The sequence below is a fragment of the Pocillopora damicornis genome, chromosome 3 (assembly GCF_964200805.1).
Source record: "Pocillopora damicornis chromosome 3, jaPocDami1.2, whole genome shotgun sequence".
In the NCBI taxonomy this organism is placed as follows: Eukaryota; Metazoa; Cnidaria; class Anthozoa; order Scleractinia; family Pocilloporidae; genus Pocillopora; species Pocillopora damicornis.
This window is the reverse complement of record NC_142672.1, coordinates 14733387-14752161: the sequence shown is the minus strand read 5'-3', so window position 1 is coordinate 14752161 and position 18775 is coordinate 14733387. Positions and strand designations below refer to the sequence as shown.

General features: G+C 37.3%; 1 protein-coding gene and 1 pseudogene across 2 annotated transcripts; one reads left to right on the top strand and one right to left on the bottom strand.

The window, feature by feature from the left end:
* Window positions 1-3143: 3143 nt before the first annotated feature.
* LOC149048423 (uncharacterized) lies at window positions 3144-4618 on the bottom strand (annotated as a pseudogene).
* Window positions 4619-12513: 7895 nt separating this feature from the next.
* Window positions 12514-17208, top strand: LOC149048422 (uncharacterized). 2 transcript variants are annotated; one of them, XM_089201087.1, is made up of 5 exons: window positions 12514-12673; window positions 13542-13949; window positions 14080-14299; window positions 14920-15029; window positions 16178-17208. In XM_089201087.1, the coding sequence occupies exons 2-5, from the start codon at window positions 13554-13556 to the stop codon at window positions 16361-16363; spliced, it is 912 nt and encodes a 303-aa protein (XP_089057213.1). In that variant the 5' UTR covers window positions 12514-12673; window positions 13542-13553; the 3' UTR covers window positions 16364-17208. The 2 variants fall into 2 exon arrangements, with proteins under 2 accessions (XP_089057213.1, XP_089057212.1); XM_089201086.1 differs by having other exon boundaries at window positions 14920-17208.
* The last annotated feature ends 1567 nt before the right edge of the window (window positions 17209-18775 follow it).

Sequence of the window (18775 nt, the reverse complement as noted above, 5' to 3'; positions counted from 1 at the left end):
AGCTTTTCAAATATTGGAGAAAAATGCGGCACAGTAAATACTACTTCTAATTGGTGATATGTCTCCCGACGATTTATTTAAGCCCATAGCAAGGTATCCAACTGGGTAGCAAACTAGGGACAAAACACAACCATTAAAGCCGAAAGAAGTTAAGTCTCTGAAAGAATCAAACATCTTGGGAAATGAAAATTTTCAACCCCCCTTCAAATTTTGCATGCAGTTAGGCACTCAGGGGGGATGCACAAAAATGCCCTTTTTAAAGGTTGCAGTACTCTTGTTGCCATGGTAACAACGGCTGCTTGTTCGAGGCTTGAAGCCTCATTTTCATACAAAAACGTCGCAAAAAAAGAGTGAAATGTTTATTTCTCTATCTCAAGCTAAATACAACATTACAAATTGGCACTTCTACCATACATAGTGACATCATTCGTCTTCACTTTGATCCATTCAATTTTCCCTGGGAGTGAATGTGAACACACCAATAGATTATTCATCTCGGTATAGTTTTGGTCATTTTTGTTGTCGAGTAAAACAGGGAAAACGTTTATCTGAATTTCTCCAAAAGTACACCGATTCTGGAACTGAAACTACCCACCTAGCTGGTTATAATATTCTAGTTTTTAAATATGTAAAAATCTCCGCGGGTCTGCCTCTACTTTTTATAGGGGCACTACGCGAAAAAAGCTCAAAATCAGATATTGCATAATTTGGAGATGTCTAATGTTCTCAACAACAAATGTTTCAGACAAATGAAACATGCACGACTTTGGAAGAATGTTATCTTATGAGCAATATCCCGAAGAGAAATCTCGCCTCTGGTTGTCATCTTTTAAAAAAAAATTGATCAAACTTCTTGGAGGACTACTCGACATAACTACAAACATATACCTCAAATCGTGTGCATAACATCCAGATTCCGAGTGCTGCACCTTCTTTCATGGGAATTTGAGCGATCCGAAATCCTCTGAAGATACACTGATATACTTGTATGTCATTTGAAAAAAGTTGAAGTCGGCTGATCTACACGAAACTATCCTCACACCGGTCATTTGTCATAAACATGTACGTTGTCACGATGGCGTGACGCTGTATTTCTCTATGAAGCGGTTTCCATCGATCGCCCCAAAGAAGACGAGAAATGGACATTTTTGGATATATCAGCAGATTTCCGCGCATTCTTAGTAAAAACAACCCCAAAAAAAGAAGAAAACCTCAATTGAACGGTCGTAAACACTGAGAATTTAAGAGCAGAAATCGCAGCTTGTCAGCGGCAGTACTACATGTAAAACCCAGTCGCCATAATAGCAATTTGTACTACTCGCGCGAAAATCATCACAAAGTGGAGATTTTGAACTACTCAGTATCCCTGCAGTACAGAAAACGGAAAAGGGATTTCATCACAATCAATTTCCAAAATTTAGCTTTTTTCAGTGAGTCTTTCACGTGCTCGAACGTTATATTGGTTTTGAGCCTTGAGATTTATTTCCCTTGACAATAAAATGCTATAGAAAGTGCTTACAAAATTACAAAGGAACCGAGAAATACAGATTTGAAATAATTAATGCTGTCACTGATGAACCAAAGGGCATAATCTTCTCAGCTTTTAGCTTGATAGTCTCCACAGACTAACGTTATTAGACCGAAGGATCTCCTTTTTCTTCCTGGTGAGCCGGCCACCTCAGGGGAAAATTAAAGAGACCTTTGACTTCCTCTCGTGTAAATCACTGGGAGATTGTGTTATATTCATCTTTCTTTAAGCTTGTAAAAGATATCCGGGGGAAAAGTATGGAAAATAATGGTGATGAAATCGCTGTTATTTTTCCTGAAGGACATGAAGCAATCCAGATTACATATTAACCATGGGGAGTTTCGTTCAAGTGACAAGTTGCGATTTGCGTGTGGATAATAAGTTGTTTGAAAGGTGGAATTATGACATTATGATTTCATTAAATCTTTTATTTCGAACTTTGTTATGATTTTTTCTTTATCAAGACATGGAAGGAAACATTGATTGACTCGATAGCACTGCGGCGGTGATAAGTCTCTCCTCGTAATATCTTATGCAAATTTTTTAACAGTTTTCTGACAGTTTTCAGATGATTTGAAATATCTTAATCCCTGTCACAAGGAAATGATAACTGCCCGTATCTGCTCTTTGTAAGGAGATGCCTATGTCGTTCAAATTGATTTGGTTGCAACTGGGTTTTACATGTAGTACTGCCGCTGACAAGTTACGATTTATACTCTTAGATTCTCAGTGTTTACGAGCGTTCAATCACGGTTTTCCTCTTTTTTTTTTTTTTTGTTTTTTTTTACTTCAGAAAGCGGAAATCTGCTGAAATATATATGAAAAATATCCATTTCCTGTCTTCTTTGGAGCGACCGATGGAAACTTCATGGAGAAATACAGCGTCACGCCATCGTGACAACGTACATGTTTATGACAATTGATCGGTGTGAGGATACTTCAGTGTAGATCAGCCGACTTCAACATGTTTCAAATGACATATAGGTATATCAGTGTATCTTCAGAGGACTTCGGGTTGCTCAAATTCCATTAAAGAAGGTGCAGCACTCGGAATCTGGATGATATGCACACGATTTGAGGTATATGTTTAAAGTTGCGTCGAGTAGTCCTCCATTAAGTTTGATCCATTTTTTTTTAAAAGATGACAACGAGAGGCGAGATTTCTCTTCTGGATATTGCTCATAAGATAACATTCTTCCAAAGCCGTGCATGTTTCATTTGTCTGAAACATTTGTTGTTGAGAACATTAGATGTAAACATCGCCAAATTATGCAATATCTGATTTTGAGCTTTTTTCGCGAATTGCCCCTATAAAAAGTCGAGGCAGGCCCGCAGAGATTTTTACATATTTAAAAACTAGAATATTATAACCAGCTAGATGGGTAGTTTCAGTTCCAGGATCGGTGTACTTTTGGAGAAATTCAGACATGTCAGATAAACGTTTTCCCTGTTTTACCCGACAACAAAAATGACCGAAACTATACCGAGATGAATAATCTCTTGGTGTGTTCACATTCACTCTCAGGGAAAATTGAATGGATCAAAGTGAAGACGAATGATGTCACTATGTAAGGTAGCCAATTTGTAATGTTGTATTTAGCTTGAGATAGAGAAATAAACATTTCACTCTTTTTTTTGCGACGTTTTTGTTTGAAAATGAGGCCCCAGGCCTCGAACAAGCAGTTGTTGTTAACATGGCAACAAGAGTGCTACGACCCTTAAAAAGGGCATTTTTGTGCATCCCCCCTGAGTGCCTAACTGCATTCAAAATTTAAAGGGGGGTTGAAAATTTTCATTTCCCAAGATGTTTGATTCTTACAGAGACTTGTTCTTAAAGTCAAAAGCACTTCTCTCTACTACTGATTACATTTGTTATCGTAAAGTATAATCCTAGTCCTCGAACTAAACTTGCCACAGTTATCCTCAAGTAATTGCCTTAAATCATACTAAATATCCTTCTTTCAGGCATTCAGAGATTTATTTAGGACTGTATCACACGATCTCTCATATGAATAAAAGTGACCTCTACTCAATAGACCATAGCTGACCAGAAAACCTCAATGACTTCAAAGACGCATCTAGGATATTTTCAGGGAAATTTCGTCAGCTAATGTTGCCCGGGTCCGTTTATCGAATATTTCATATCTTTTCGTGGAAAAGGTTGTTGTTATTCATCGTGGCGAATAACAATAAAAAGCTAAGTTTTTCGTTTGTCTCACTATGTAGTCACGTGTGATGTAGATCGCGACGTTTCGATTGCATACTGCTAGTCTTCTTCAGGCGATGAGGTCGACTGGTCATGATAAAGTATGATGCTCTGCTGTGATTAGTTTTTTTTTCAACAGCTCTGATTGGTGCATTTCGATCCTTGCTATTCACTCAGTGATTTGCTCCCTCGGCGGTCCGCTGTCGCACGGCTCTCCTGTTGTTGTGTTTCTTGATCCTGGGCATCCACGCTTCTGGAATTTCTATTCCACTATCCCTGTTGATGTTGTTAGGGTGAAGTCTTATATGAATAGCCTCTTTGACCCTGCGCGTGTAGTAATAAGGGTCACGATCAATAAACTTTACTTCGTTCCAGAGTGGCTTGTGTCCGTTGTTGTGGGCATGTTCTGAAACGGCGGAGGTCTCAGTACGGGCGAGTCGAATGTCTCGATCGTGCTCTTTAATTCTGTCTTGCATAGGTCTTCCAGTCTCTCTGATGTATACCTTGCCGCATTCACAGGGAATCCTGTAAACTACACCATCTTTTTTAGCCGGGTCGACAGCGTCTTTTGGTCGTACTAACTGAGATCTTAGCGTAGTCTCCGACTTGAAAACAGCGCGTACGCCTTGTTGTTGTAGGCAATGGCGAAGCTGTTCCGATAGACCTTTAACATAAAGTAAAACCGCAGTGGCTTTGAACTCGGTGGCGGGTTCGGCACTGTCGTTTGGGTTTCCGGTCTTGGTAAGTTTCTGCAATAAAGAAAAAGGATAACCATTAGAAACCAGAACAGATGATAGATGTTTTTTCTCCTCGGAGATAACGGAGCCCTCTTGTACTCTGGATCTCGTCGAGTTAATACTTTTTAATTTTCTTTCTCTTCGCATCTTCTGATCATTTTATAAATTTAAAGTCATTTGATGGCAGTAACTCAGGAAAACGGCTGCAGAAACTGCTGCCGAAGCTCTGCGCAATGCGCTGGGCAAGTAGTCTGCTGTTATCTATTAGCCAAATAACATCTTATAAAACATTGCCCCAGAAAATTGCCTTTTAAAGAGTGTGTAATTGACAACTTGGATAATTCTTCAAGGAGAGAGCGGCTTTGAAAACAATGCTGTCTTTGATGATCCATGGCTGAGATACCTAAGGTCGGCAGCTTGTTAAGTATTGCATTAATTTGGTCAAAATCGATTAAGCTTAGCTTCACACAAGACTGTCAATGATAAACTCGTAGCGTATGTAGAACTTTTTCTTGCGATCAAACCGCCGGAATACAAATTCTGCGGATATGTTGCAGTCTTGGAATTGCAATCATGACGCTCCTTTTGTAAGACACCTGCATTGTGCTGCGAGATATGCGAACATGTTCTGTATGCACTTCTATTTCGGATAAAAAAACAACTCGCTAAACAATCAAAACGGAATAATCTTGAACTCGTCAAACAGGTTCTTGAGTTATTTTGGTTGAAAAGTGGGTGGGGGCATGGAGTAATCACCATATCAGGATATGCTGACACCCCCCCTCCAATTGCTTGAAGCTGTGGCTCCGCATCGCATCAAATTTTTTTGCACAAAAAGGTTATTAGAAACACGCCAAAAATTGAATCTAGAAAACTTTGACTGGAGAGGCCTCGTTAATAAAAATTAGCAAACCATTAGTTTGGCCGCATTCAAATCGATGACATCTTGTCGTCCAGGAATACACAATATACACAATATTTCACTTTTTGTTAGGATAGTTGAAGTCACGCGTTGTAAACCATGGTTATATACTGTGGGATAATTATACGATGCTTTCTTTTGTTTTTTTTCCTTCCTAACGATTCCAGACGAGTGCAGCGTGAGGAAAATAGCACAAATTCAATTTAGGAGCGGTAAAAAGTGTATCTCCGCTCATACCTGGCGCAAGTGAATTGAAATCATACCACTGTTTAATCGATCACTACCGCTTTTGTGGTAATATTGCTTCTGGGATGAGTAAGTAACGCTCGTGGGGTTTTCGAATTCACAGAAAATAGCTTTTTTCATACGATTCAAAATACGTCTCATGACTGATTATTTGTTCATTTCAGCGAAACGGTTCCATTGTCAAAATATCGACAAAATAAAATCATCTTACTAGGATATAAGAACACTTTCAATTTATTTCATTAACTCGTCAAACCGATCTCGCAGCTTCGGGGCCGTTCCACGAGAAAGCTTGCATATCAGTGCGTTTCTTTACTCGGTTAACTTTTCCCTGCTCGAAAGAATTCCATCGTCGTCCCCTTCGCGAAAATTATTCTCTAAAGCAAGTTATTGTGCACAAAGATTTGTCCTTCAGTAGTTTCAGGTGAATAATTCTAAGAGATTATTTCATTTGTCATTTTTTGTCATTTTGTCATTTGTCTTCGCTGTGAAAACGTTATTGTGTCCTTAGATTTTATGGGTGGAGGGCATGAAATAAAAGCTTAATCTCAATATCTATGACTTTGTCTAAAGCATAGACATGAAACTTTTCATGAAAATCTTGTCACTTATTGATACCAACTCCAGGATCTAATACGAGCTAAATATTTGTAGTGAATATAAATTCATTTGTCTTCGACGTGAAAACCATATTAGTCATCAGACTTCCTGTTAAGACACAGGTGCGCAGTTAAAGTGCGGTCCCAAACTTAAGACTGTCTAAGAATATACATCAAACGATTCGAAAATCTTGACACTTAATAAGTTCAGGACCGAATATGAGCTGAATATTTCAAGTAAATAGAGAGAATTAATGCTGAACGTTTTGGCCTTTAAATACTCTTTACTCGTTCGCTTTCTTACAAAACAGCATCTATCCAATGGATAGTGCAGTACATTTTTTCAGCACTAATCCGTTGGACAACGATTTATCGATTTGGTTTCTAATTTTATCTTGTTCAAAAGGAATTCTTTTCTTGCAAACATTTTTTGGTGTTATTTAGTACTCAAAGTTTCGACTGAAATTTATCGTTACTGCCTAACATCATTTGCAACTTTCTATTCTAAGTGCGGATGGAATTTCTGAGAATCAAGCAAGTGATTAAGCTCACGAGATTTCATTGAAATACGAAAATATATTTCTAATGCTAAAGCACGTGACTGAATCAATTTCAGGGAATTCAAAAGGTGATCGTCAAGTTGCTGCCATTCATGGCGAGCTTAGCTTCCAGTCAACGATTTGAAGCACCACGAAAGCGAAACGAAGTTGACTGAGTATTGTTTCCTTTTTTGCCGAGAATAAAGCTTAAGAAACTAGTGGATGTTGAATTGGGTTGTAAACGAACCATGTGTACATATTCTATACCTACAGGCGATCTTTCACATGAAGAACAATTAAGAAATATCAATGTCTCCTAATGTGTGTTGTTCACTGGAATACAGAGCAAATACTTCGTTACTTGAGCATGCGGTGTACAAGATACATATACCTTAATTTACTTACTTGGCAAAGCTTTATGTAACCGCGATATAACCCGAAATAACAATCGCGTGAGATACAGTGACCAGCGCAGAGACCAAAGCTGCCCTCGGTAAAGGCAAATATACCAGAGAAGGTCGAGTTGTAACGAGTAACGAATTCAAGCGAACCTACAGATCTTTTGTCATTCTGTAGTCGTGAATAGTTAATAATACCCAAGGAAATCCACAATCTTTATACCAGGCTGTATGACCTTTTAATCTCATGTCTGTATTCCTGGAAAACAGCATTCTTTACACAAAGGAAAGCCATTCTCGTGATTATCGTTAGGGTCACCCTATTCGAGAGAATTAAATTCTGAAGCAAGTCATTTTACAAATAGATGTCAAAAGATTGCTTTAGGAGATGTAGTCCTTACCAAGGTTAAATTTATACTCATCAATTTTTAGGTCTTGGAATTCGCAATTATAGTTTCAAGAAGCTCGACACAAAGAAGCGTACCCCTCTGTTACACTTTACACAACTTATCAATTTTCAATTTTGTGTCTCGGTCTGAAATCAGTACCTGTAACCCTGGTAAGAACTGATTTCGCAATAAACAAATTGTATTGTAGGCCATACAAAAATTATGTTTGTTTCTAAATTATCACAGAGCTGTTCTAATGAAACAAATGCTAAGCACCAGACCATTCTTGCCAAGGATGTCGTTTTCTAGGAAAGCGAACGAGTGAAATAATATTCAGAGGTCAAATGATCTAGTATTACCGTTTCCGTCAAGAAAGACGTCTCCTTCTTCACCTCACAGATTTAGGTCATCTTTGGTCCATAATATATTAATTGTAAACAATTTCGGATTTTTTTAACCCTAAACTGAGCCAGAAATCCAAGGATGTAATTTAATGTATTACTTTTCGCTTTAAAAGTTTAGTGTGTAAGATAGAGTAAGCGGCGAAGCCAAATAAAGTAGCACTTCTCATGAAGCAGACTACACAGTTGCATCTCCTAATTGATGTATTTTTTTGTTTTGATGTCAGAAACTGAAATGAATTCAAAGTACATTTCCACTCTCAGACCGGTGAGATACTCTGAAATAGTTGTCAGCCTTTTTCTTGATACTATGGAACTGATTCTTCGAAATGAACAAACGATATACATAAAAGAATTACCTTGTGGAGCAGGCTGTTTTCTAGGAACTCAGACACGAGATTAAAAGGTCATATATCACCTGGTAATAAAGATCGTTGATTTCCATGAAGAATATTCAGTATTCACAACAATTACACTGGAAAAGAATTATTAGTTCACAAGTGTTTTGTATTCGCTTTTCGTTAGAACTCAAATGTCCGCAATAATTTTGCCTCATTGATCCTTATTGAAGGTGGCTTTGGTCTCTGTGGATTGCTGTATCTCCCCGATGATTGTCTGTTTTATTTCGGGTTATTGCTTGGGCAAAAATATCACCTATTCTGAGCTTCGCCAAGTAAGTAAATTAAAGTGAATTTTTCTCTTAATTGAACTTATAAACCGATAACTTAAGTAACGATGTATTTGCTCAACATCATGGTGAGCAGCAGTAGTTAGTTGTGAAGGACCTTCTTAATGAGGCGAGTTTACACTTAATGTACGCGAGTTGAGAGATTTCGTACGCATAGTTTATTTTAAACCCAGCTTAACTAAATCCATTGTCACTTCCCTTCAGCTCACTCGCTTGATCGTCAAATGTCATGAATCTCGCCATGAATCGGAATTTTGACGATTTTGAATTCCATGAAATTAATTCTCCCATGTGCTCTTGCATATGACATGTTTTCGGGTTTCTAGGAATTTCTTCTGCAAAGACTGAACCGAGGAGATTCAAGGTTAATTTCTTTTTCATGTCATCGCGTGCTTGATTCTTAGAAATTCCACTCAGATCTAGACAGCATAAAAGTTGCAAATATTGTTATGTGCTAATGATATGTTTCGAAAATTTGTGTTATAAAATACCTAAATACTTGTGGGAATTATTTCCTGTTGGAGCTTTGCAAAATTAGAGTTAGTATATCTGATGTGCAAGTTTAAATTATTGTTGTCTTCAGTTTTTGAGTGTTATAGCTCAGTCATGCCACTTGAAGAGTTCACTGTTAAATTTAAAGAGGGCAGATTAAAGGAGTGAAACAAATCTTTGATAAACATCAGAGATACAGGGTTGACTTGATTGAGGAGAATCAGTCTACAGGAGAGAATAAGCACGCGCCGGTTATCATATGTTTGGTTTTTTTTTTGTATTTTACCTTTGAAGAGCTCTAAAGGACCTAGGTGTAAATGATTTATTGCCATTGATAGATGACGGATAAATGAGAATCTCTAATCAATTCAACTTGGTTCTTGCTTTTCACTTACAAGTCTGAAGACATAAGATGGTTTTCACGTCGAAGATAAATGAAGTAGTCATCCTAGCATTTATGCCGTTGAATCGTTTAATTGTCGCAACCCTTGGGCACAGTAACTTGCTTTAGAGCATAATTTCTTGTAAAGGGCCACCATTCTCCTGAACATAGGAAATTTAAACTGGTAAAGAAAAACCCGATCCACACTACCTCGAGGAAAGGCCGTGAAGCTGCCGAGATGGGTTTGGCTAGATGTGTTGCAGGAAGGACCTCAAAGAACATCTCTGCTCCTCCTAATCTAGTGAAATTTTCTGAGTCTGTCAACCTTTTTCTTGAAATTGGGAACCGATTTGATAAGGTGAGCAAAAGATAATTATGAAATCTGTCCTAATTATCTGAAGAAGACTATATTTTTGGAATTTGACCATGAGATGAAAGGTCCTAATAGATTCAATGATATAAACACATTTGCCACGAGGAGTTTTCGCTATTCACGACAACTGAAAAACAATAGAACTGTTACTTTACAAATTTTTGCAATTCGTTTTCCTTTAAAATAACTTAACCTTCTGTAATATATTGGGCTTTGTTGAAGGAGGCGTTAGTCTCTGAGGATCGTGCTTTCTCTTCGTTTCATTATTCTTCTTGTTAAAGGAAAAATATCACGCATATAATGAGAGTTTCCAAGTAAGAAATTAAGGTGCTTGTTGTCCTTTTCATTCCTATTTGTAAACCAATGGCTTAAATAATGAATTGTTTGCTCTGCATCACAGCGAACAACAAATCATTTGCAGACGTTTCTATTTCTTACTGTCATTCTAATATGTGCGCAACTCTGCTCTTTCACAACCCATGGCCAGTTCAAATCCACTTAAAAATTAATCAGGAGCTATGTTCTCGGCGAGAGTTGTACTTTTCAATCTTATTAGTAAACCGTTGGCTGAAATAATGAATTGCTAGCTCTGCATCGCAGCGAACAACAACACATTTGGAGACACAGCTATTTCTTATTGTTATTCTAATAACATCTGAGTTGGTTTACAGCCCAGTTCAAATCCTCTGTAAAATTAATCATGAGCTTTGTTCTCAGCTAGAGGAAACACCAGTGAGTCCCTTTCGTTTAACTTGTTCGGTCCTTAAAATCATTGATTGGAATTTAGCCATAAATCGTGATAACTTGACGATGATTTGGTGAATTCCATGAAATTGATTCTGTTATGTGCTCTAGCTTTTGACGTATCCTCGTATTTCTAGGAATTTTCATTGAAATGGCTGAACCCGAGAAGACTTTTCGCTTATTTTTTTAGCACTATCGCGAGCTTGATTCTCAGAAATTTCACTCAGATGTACATAGCATAAAAGTTGCAAATGGTGCTGCATATTGACCATATGTTTCGAAAACTGTTTGTGCTATATAGTACATAACAAATGCATCAAAGAATTCTTTCCTGTTTAAGTTTCGTAAAATTAAAAGTTAAATAGTACTAAGGTCCTAGTCAAAATTGCTGTCTTTTTTCTGATTGCATAACATCACTGTAGTGTCTTTTGGAGGGCTCATTAGTCAGTGTACTGAAGACAGAGTAAATTTAAAGAAATGGAAAAAATGCGAGATAAACACCAGCGATAAAGATTTCTCTTTGATAAGTTTACAGAAAAGGACCGTAAAATTTGTGTCGGATGTCGAATGGTTTGTTTTGTTTTTGTTTTAGTTTGATTTTTTCGTTTAGTCTTTATCTTTTAAAGAGCTTTACGAGGCAATAAATGAATTATTGCGACTGGTAGAGGAAGGACAGTTGTGATTCTGCCATCAAGCTGGCTTGCAATTCACCATAACTATCATCGTATCCATCCGAAATCCACACATTTCACGTTTGCCTTTAGTTTGTTAACAATGGTATTGACTTGTTTAATCGAGAAATAATATTCACCATACCTTACTTCTTACTAAAAGGCTTGAACTTAAGAGACACGCCGACAATCGATGGCGTCCGAGCGACAAGAAGCAGAAGCCGACGTCGCTCTATTTTCATTTTCATTTTCTCAAAATGCCACTTAACGTAAATCAGACACTTAGGCACTGAAATCATTTATTTTGAAATACTAGGCTACACTAAGTTCGCACTGCCTTCCGAAACAGCCCAGCTAAGCAGCGATGCTGCTCAAAAGTGTCACTGAAATGACATCAAATGGGAACGTCCCTGTTAACGTAAGTTGTGCGTTATGTACCATTTCTTAAAAACATTAAACACTGAAAGCTGAATTTAAGGTCGTATTTGCTTCTATAAGTCACTCTTAATTCGAAAACAATATTACTTCGGAAATTAAAGCACGGCATCAGATTTATGACTTAGTCTAAACATGAACATAAAGCAATTCGACGAACACAAAACAACGAATCAGTCACCCACGATATTTAACCAATGCTTTACAAAGCGTGATTGCAACTCTCCAAACAACTACTTTGATTTATCAAATTTTGCGTATTTAGAGAGAGAAAGCTCCGAGGGCAGGTAAATTTTCTTGTGGGAACTCTACTGGCCTAACATGTTACAATAAAAAAAGGGTTTGGTAAAGCTCGAGACGTTGAAAACTTCGAGCTCTTTGCGTAATTTCATAAAAATACTGAAGTTCATCTTATAACGGGCCTTTTCCAAAACATTTTAGCGTCGTGACCGCTTGAGGTCCCTAATAACAACTAAAAACGCATCTTCTGGATGAGACAATGCCATCGATTGGAATGCAGCTAAACAAGCCAATGTTTCGCAAATTAATTTTAATTCCTGGGACTTATTAATGCAATTTTGAACACTTTGAAGTTGTCATGGCCTCAATCAATTAGAGGGGGCTGTTTGCATACCATAATAGAGGTACTATCTCATGCCCAACCCACTTGTTTCATAAAAATATTTATAGCCCAAAAACCGGTCTTACAGGTTCCGATCATTCTGTTTTGATTGGCTAAAGGGTTGGTTGTTTATCCATAATTAAGGTGCAGTTCCAGAGTCCATAGCGCATTTGTTGGCTAACGAAGTTGGGGCGCACTCGCGAATCTAGAGTCGAGGAATCGTTTTGCCTTCATCGCAGTGAAGAACAACAAATTACTGAGAGATTCATATTTATTTGAAGTAACTCTGATTGGCGTTAAGGTGAGTTCACGTATACAATTTGATCGAATAGTTTGGAACGTAATTCAGGTTTCCGACAGCGCCCGTGGGCCAGTGCCGGTATGAAAGGAATGTCGTGATAGCAATTTCAAAGATATTTCTCCGCCGAATTTGAATTCCGTGTGTTCGATCGTATGATAAATTATTTAATTTACCGGCTGTTATTTAATCATAGACTAAACATCCGTGTATCAGTTTAAAAAAAGTGATCAGCTTAATCCAAATGGACGCAATGCCCAACAAGATGCATTCCTTGCATAACACAATCGTGTATTATCAAACTGTGACTTCGTTTTCGTAGCTCAAATGCAAGTTAGGAAAAGGTAAGCAAATCCTCAATGGGATGCAATTTAGCAGCGTAAGATCTTTCTCTTTTTTTAATAGCGGCTTACTATATGTCCGGTTTACCGCGCAGCGCTTCGGCAGTCGTTCTAAAGATCCTTCATTTATGAAATGATTAAACGAACGAGACGAGATCCAGTGTGCAGAAGCCGACTTTTCCGTTTTATTACTTATGAGCAAGGAATTCGTGAGAATTGATCCGTCATGATGAGGTCATCAGATTCTCTGCTGACGAATCACATGATCCATCACCAACAGCTTTTCCAAGGGGTATGAATGGTGGGAGGGGGGTCCTCATTAGAATTTCATTACTTTGTCGGTAGTCAGCAAAAATCTTCGATTTTGGTCAGCAGTCGATAAATCTCAGTTAATGATTAAGAATAAAGGTTAATTTTTCACATTTGTTGAGTAATTCTGGAAATAAGCCCGCGCTCCTACCCCGTATAAGGTAAGTTTGATGACAGCGAATACTTGTCGGTATTTAAGAGTTTTTTTTATTATATTGCAGGATATCCACACAATGTTTGATGAAACTACATTTCAAACGTGTGTAAGGGCCGTGCAGGACCTCGTGTTCTTAAAAACTGGCACAGATATAACCGTGGAGCTACAATCTGTTTTCAAACTAGATGAAACATTAAATGATCTAAGAAAATTGGTTAAAGAAGGAAATGGAACAGGTCGAGTCGTAGAAATGATCAGTGACATGGTGTCTGCGATTGTAAATGGTTATGTTACTAACTTGGCGGAGACGACACACTTAAAGAGCCAGACTGACAATCTGGAAATTGATCAGTTGTCAAAAGGGTTGCCAGGAGAAATGCAACCAGTAATCCAGCGATTAAAGTTTTTCATCAATCGAACCTGTCTTGCGAAGCAAGAGGTACACATGATAATGGAGGCCATAGATAAAATGGTAAGCTTTCAGATTTCAGTCATGCGCATGATACATTCCAGTTTGAAGGAAAGTAGTTTTTATATAATATATGATACATACATACATTAACAACTAATCAAGCTTTCCACTTTTTATTTTCCACTTATAGATCAATGAAAGCATGGGATCACTTGCATCTTGTTCGGAGAGAGATCTTAAACCAATCAAAATGAAAAAGCTTGAATTGGATGCAGCCCTGGAGACATGGGGAAATCTCATAAACCAGGCAGAAAACGTCCTTTGTGACTTTGACAAAGACATCAAAGCTTTCAAGGAACGGGAAAGCAAAAGAACTAGATTCACATTAGCTTGTGCTTGCGCCCTCATAGGTAAGCGGAAAACATTCTTCCATATTTTTCTCAGTTTGCTATTGAAACGGTCAATTTTTGTTATGGAAGACAAAAATCCTGGAGAAGAATTACTTTTGGGTCATTTACACGGATTCAAGCTTTATTCGTAGTTTCGCTTTTCTTTACAGCGCTGTTTTGCATATTGCGTTGAGATACTGGATAGGACAATACCTCTATAATTGATTACATGGCAAATTAATTAATCAAGCGCACCATAATTTCCAAACTTTGGCTTGACTTAACTTCACCTTCTCACCTTTTCGACAAAACGCGCTTGTATGAAGCTTACCTCTTAGGTGATGGAACCGAATCTTTTTATTAAACAGAACAAGGCATATCCATGTGAGGTCCAAGACGTATTCGTAGATTATTCGTTAGAGAGTTCAGAACCAGTTCAAATAGTGTAGCAGTTTTAACGGTTTATTATCACATATGTTATCTTGGGCGCTTTAAAGGCGTCTAGGCTTGCTCAAGTTTGCTTTAGCTAGGCTCTTAACTCCCGCCCAGACTCACCGTCAAAAGTGCCGCAAATGAAAACCGCTCTAAATTGAAATTCTAATTGGAATTTGAACTTTTTTGTTTCATTGCTGTCTGCATAGGGGTCACTGGTGGAGCTGCAGCAATCGGTTATGGTCTTGGTGGAATACTTGGAGTGGGAATTGGACTGAAAGCAAGTGCTGCTGGGGCTACAATTAGTGGTGGTGTTACTGTAAGTGGGTTATCTGCCTCTTTTCTTGGCAATAAAGTGAAAAACGCATTCCGCTATGGGAAAGAGGAGAAAAAGCTTCACGAAATTTTTCAAAAATTCAAAACTGACCTTAAAGAAATCAAGCACGATTTCGAAGAGATGTCAATTAAGAGTAAAACGTATTCGGAAAAAACTAAGATACTACAGGATTAAATTTTTAGTCAAGCTTAGTGATATGAGTCCTTAATAGCCAGGCCAATTTCGACATTCGGAAATCAGCAAAAGAAGTAATAAAAACTTTAAGACTTAGGAAAATAACTCCACAATTTACATTTTAGTATCTCTCATTGACATCTATGGTGTAGCACCCAAATGTAAATCTAAATCCAAAAAGACTTTTGTTCGAGCATTAAGGCAATTGCTCCCCGAAGTTACTCAAATATCAGCAAAAATCTAATCCCTTAGCTCAAAGCGATGAAAACTAACTTTTCAGCCATATTACAAGGGGTTTTAATAATGTTTCAGCCCGGCTATAAAGTTAAGTTAAAAACTGGAGCCCATGGCTTCGGTTGTTTGACTTGTAATTGAGTACTCCTTACTAGATATCAGATATATTTAGGAATTCTATGTTAGCAGTTTTTGCAAAAGTAACGATTACTCAGTTGAACGCTCGCACGGCTTTCCTGTTTCGCAGCATTCGGTCTTTTCGTGATTTGCTCAGTGGCCCAGCTTTCAATTGTTTATACTGCATATTTTTTCTCTTTGTTGAAAATCTGTCTACCAGGTATAGGCTGGTGAACCATTTTGAAACATTACAAAGTGGCAGCAAGAGAACTTTGTATAAAGATTCTCGACAGTATTTCCTTCATGGAAGTTTTATAATGCGATGTAATCTGCCTTCAATTCTAGATTTCTCTTGAAACTTATCATTGTGGCTGGAGACTTTACAGCCTCTCGTAAGCTTACAACGTTTAATTTCAACTTCCTGTTCAACTTTCTTGCGCCCAACTTTATTGTTGAATGCTATATATTTTAACCCATTCAAATGATCTCTGCTAATCAGCGTATTGAGTACTAATATAGAGTACTAGGACAACTAATCAAGCGCTATTGCTATCAGTGTTGCCTTAGCCAATCTGATTTATACTCTCTTACCTTTCATCACCCAGGGCGCTTATAAAGCCTTCCTCTGTGGAGGTGCAATCTCTGTTGCCGGCGTTTGCTTGGTGTTAAAAAGATGGTTAACAAAGACGAACCTTTGCGACAAATTATTATCGATTCATCGCAATTACGCATGTTTTACTCAGGAAAGTCGGCAAATTTCCTGTAGTTACAGAATGGAGAAGATCGATTGATTGTTTTTTTTTTGCTTTAAATCATAATCCATAGCTAAGAAATGAGAAGAAAAGGAATTTAGGCTGAATTGATGCAAAACCTCTCAAAACCAAGTCAAAAAATAAAATTGAATTTTTTTTGATTACTTTCTATGGCTACTTAGTAAATAACTTTCTAAAACTAGCTGAATCTATACCGTTCCCTCGTTTTCTCAATGAAGACAATTGATTTTCAAAAATCTTCCTTTGTTGTCCCTTTGTAAAAGCTGCCTCGATAAATAAGGATTAAAGATTCATGAAAATGAGTGAACAATAATAGTAATGAATTGAACGAGAACTTATATTTCACGAAGATCAGCCGACTGAAGGCCCTCCAAATACAAAAATGTCAGTGAAATGAAAAAGTGGAGGGGGAGGGGGAGGGGGAGGGGGAGGAAATCACTCCTAACATTTGACTTTTGCTTTAATGTGTTCATAACGGAGAATTGATGTTTCTCTCTTGGAACTGGTTTGAGAGGCGATTAAAATTTTTCAATACAAGAAGTTTCACTAGTTATGCCATATATATTAGTAACAGTAACATTGTTCAGTGTGACTAGATTTCACAAAAACAGGACTTAAGAATTACTTCAATTTTCTTTGTGGACGATTTATTGTAACTTTGCTGAAGTCGATGATAATTTTAAGAGCACCTTTTGACGCTGGTAAGCAAATAATTTACCTTCTAAATCGATCAAAGACTGACGTATAGAACGTTGATAAATTTTTACTTTGTTATAATGAATTCAACGTAGATTGATTTTTATATCCAACTAAAGAAGCTATGTAATCACTATGTTTATCTGAAGTAAAACATTTCAAATGTCTTTGGTTGTTGTTATCAGTTTTCACGCTTAGTTGATGGATTTTCTTGAGCGCCAACTTGTACTTTTCTTAGAAATAAAATTTTAGCGTTTAACTTGCGTTGGCAATTACGGAAATTGCACGATTATTTTCATTCTAAGCCATTTTACATTTACCAGTTAGCTTTGGTTCCCATTATAAACTCCTCATTCGCCTCACATGTCTCGTCCTATGACTGACTTATTCAAACCGTATGTCTCCGCGGACAAGTCCTTTCGGATTATGTGCCGCTTATCTGTATATTTTTACACATTTAGAAATAAATTATCAGTTCCACTTACTGTCGTGATAATTATTTTTTCGTTCAAAATGACAAAAAAATCATTAGATTCGGTTTTTGTGATATCCATAATAATTAAGATCGAGGTAGAGGATACACAAAAACTGAATCTAATAATTTTTCTGTCATTATACATTGAACGAAAAAAAAACGACAGTAAGTGGAACTGATAATTAATTTCTATTCAAATCAGCGGCACATAATTCGATTGACAAAAAGTCTACGCATTAGAAAATATGTGAAAAATTGAGTAAAAGCTAGTTGAGAAAATAAATAGCAATAAATAAGTTAAACTGAAGAAAATATCGAAGCAAACCTGGATGTCATGTTTTTGCTTCCTTACTGACGGCAAGCAACACAAAGCGCGCGAACTTAACATGATTATCCTTAAAAATCATGTTCCGCGGTCACACATGACACGATTAACCGTTTCCTTGAGTGATCTCGACATGATTGTTGTATAACCTGCAGCTAGATGATGTCGCGAGCGCTGATTTCGAAAATTCACTTTGCGCTTTTGGTAATCAGAAAAGAGATAGTGCGTTGAATGTCTTATAAAAATGCTTAACTGCCATGATTGAACATAATCTCGTTCAAAGAAGGTCAGGTAATCGAAAATCAACCAAGAATGTCATCTCTAGTACATGCTAACACCAAATCAAACTTTGGAAGCTTCTGACGCAAAGCTGACCACAGCGAGAAAAGTAGACAAAAAAAATAACGGTGAAAAGAATTACGAGTTTACAGTAAAGACGATTTTCTTGGAAAATGTCCAGCTTCTAAGATTCCAAGAATTGCAAAACATTTTTTAGGCGATACGAATCGTACATTTTGAATTTTTGTTTTATTACATGCGATATCATCCAGTTGTCTTTTGGCTTTGATAGAATTTATAATCGTACAAAAACTTCAAATTAAAACAATGAGGTAAAGAGTTTACTTAAAAAGTGCTAAACCATCCCTTCGGTTCAGGTCATGGTCAGAAGGCACAATCAAATTCGCGACAATAATTCGTGTCAACCAGAACATTCCTAAAATGCACAGAAACAATGCTTTGGCTCAATAACTCTGTGTTTGGAAAAATCCAATTCTTTCCCATCGACTGTTTTCGTCGATTTCTCTCAAGGTTATTGATACAGGTTGGAGATTTCATTTCAAATTACAGCGTCGAAGAAATAGAATAATCCTGTAATGGCCGGCGTCTGAGTTATTCCAAAAAAGACCGAAAAACACATACAACAAAGAATACG

Excerpts from the sequence above, each read along its gene's own strand:
- LOC149048422 (XM_089201086.1), top strand. The coding sequence starts at position 13,554 with ATGTTTGATGAAACTACATTTCAAACGTGTGTAAGGGCCGTGCAGGAC. Across the intron at positions 13,950-14,079 it reads TGGAGGCCATAGATAAAATG|ATCAATGAAAGCATGGGATC; the intron begins GTAAGCTTTCAG and ends TTCCACTTATAG. Across the intron at positions 14,300-14,919 it reads TTGTGCTTGCGCCCTCATAG|GGGTCACTGGTGGAGCTGCA; the intron begins GTAAGCGGAAAA and ends CTGTCTGCATAG.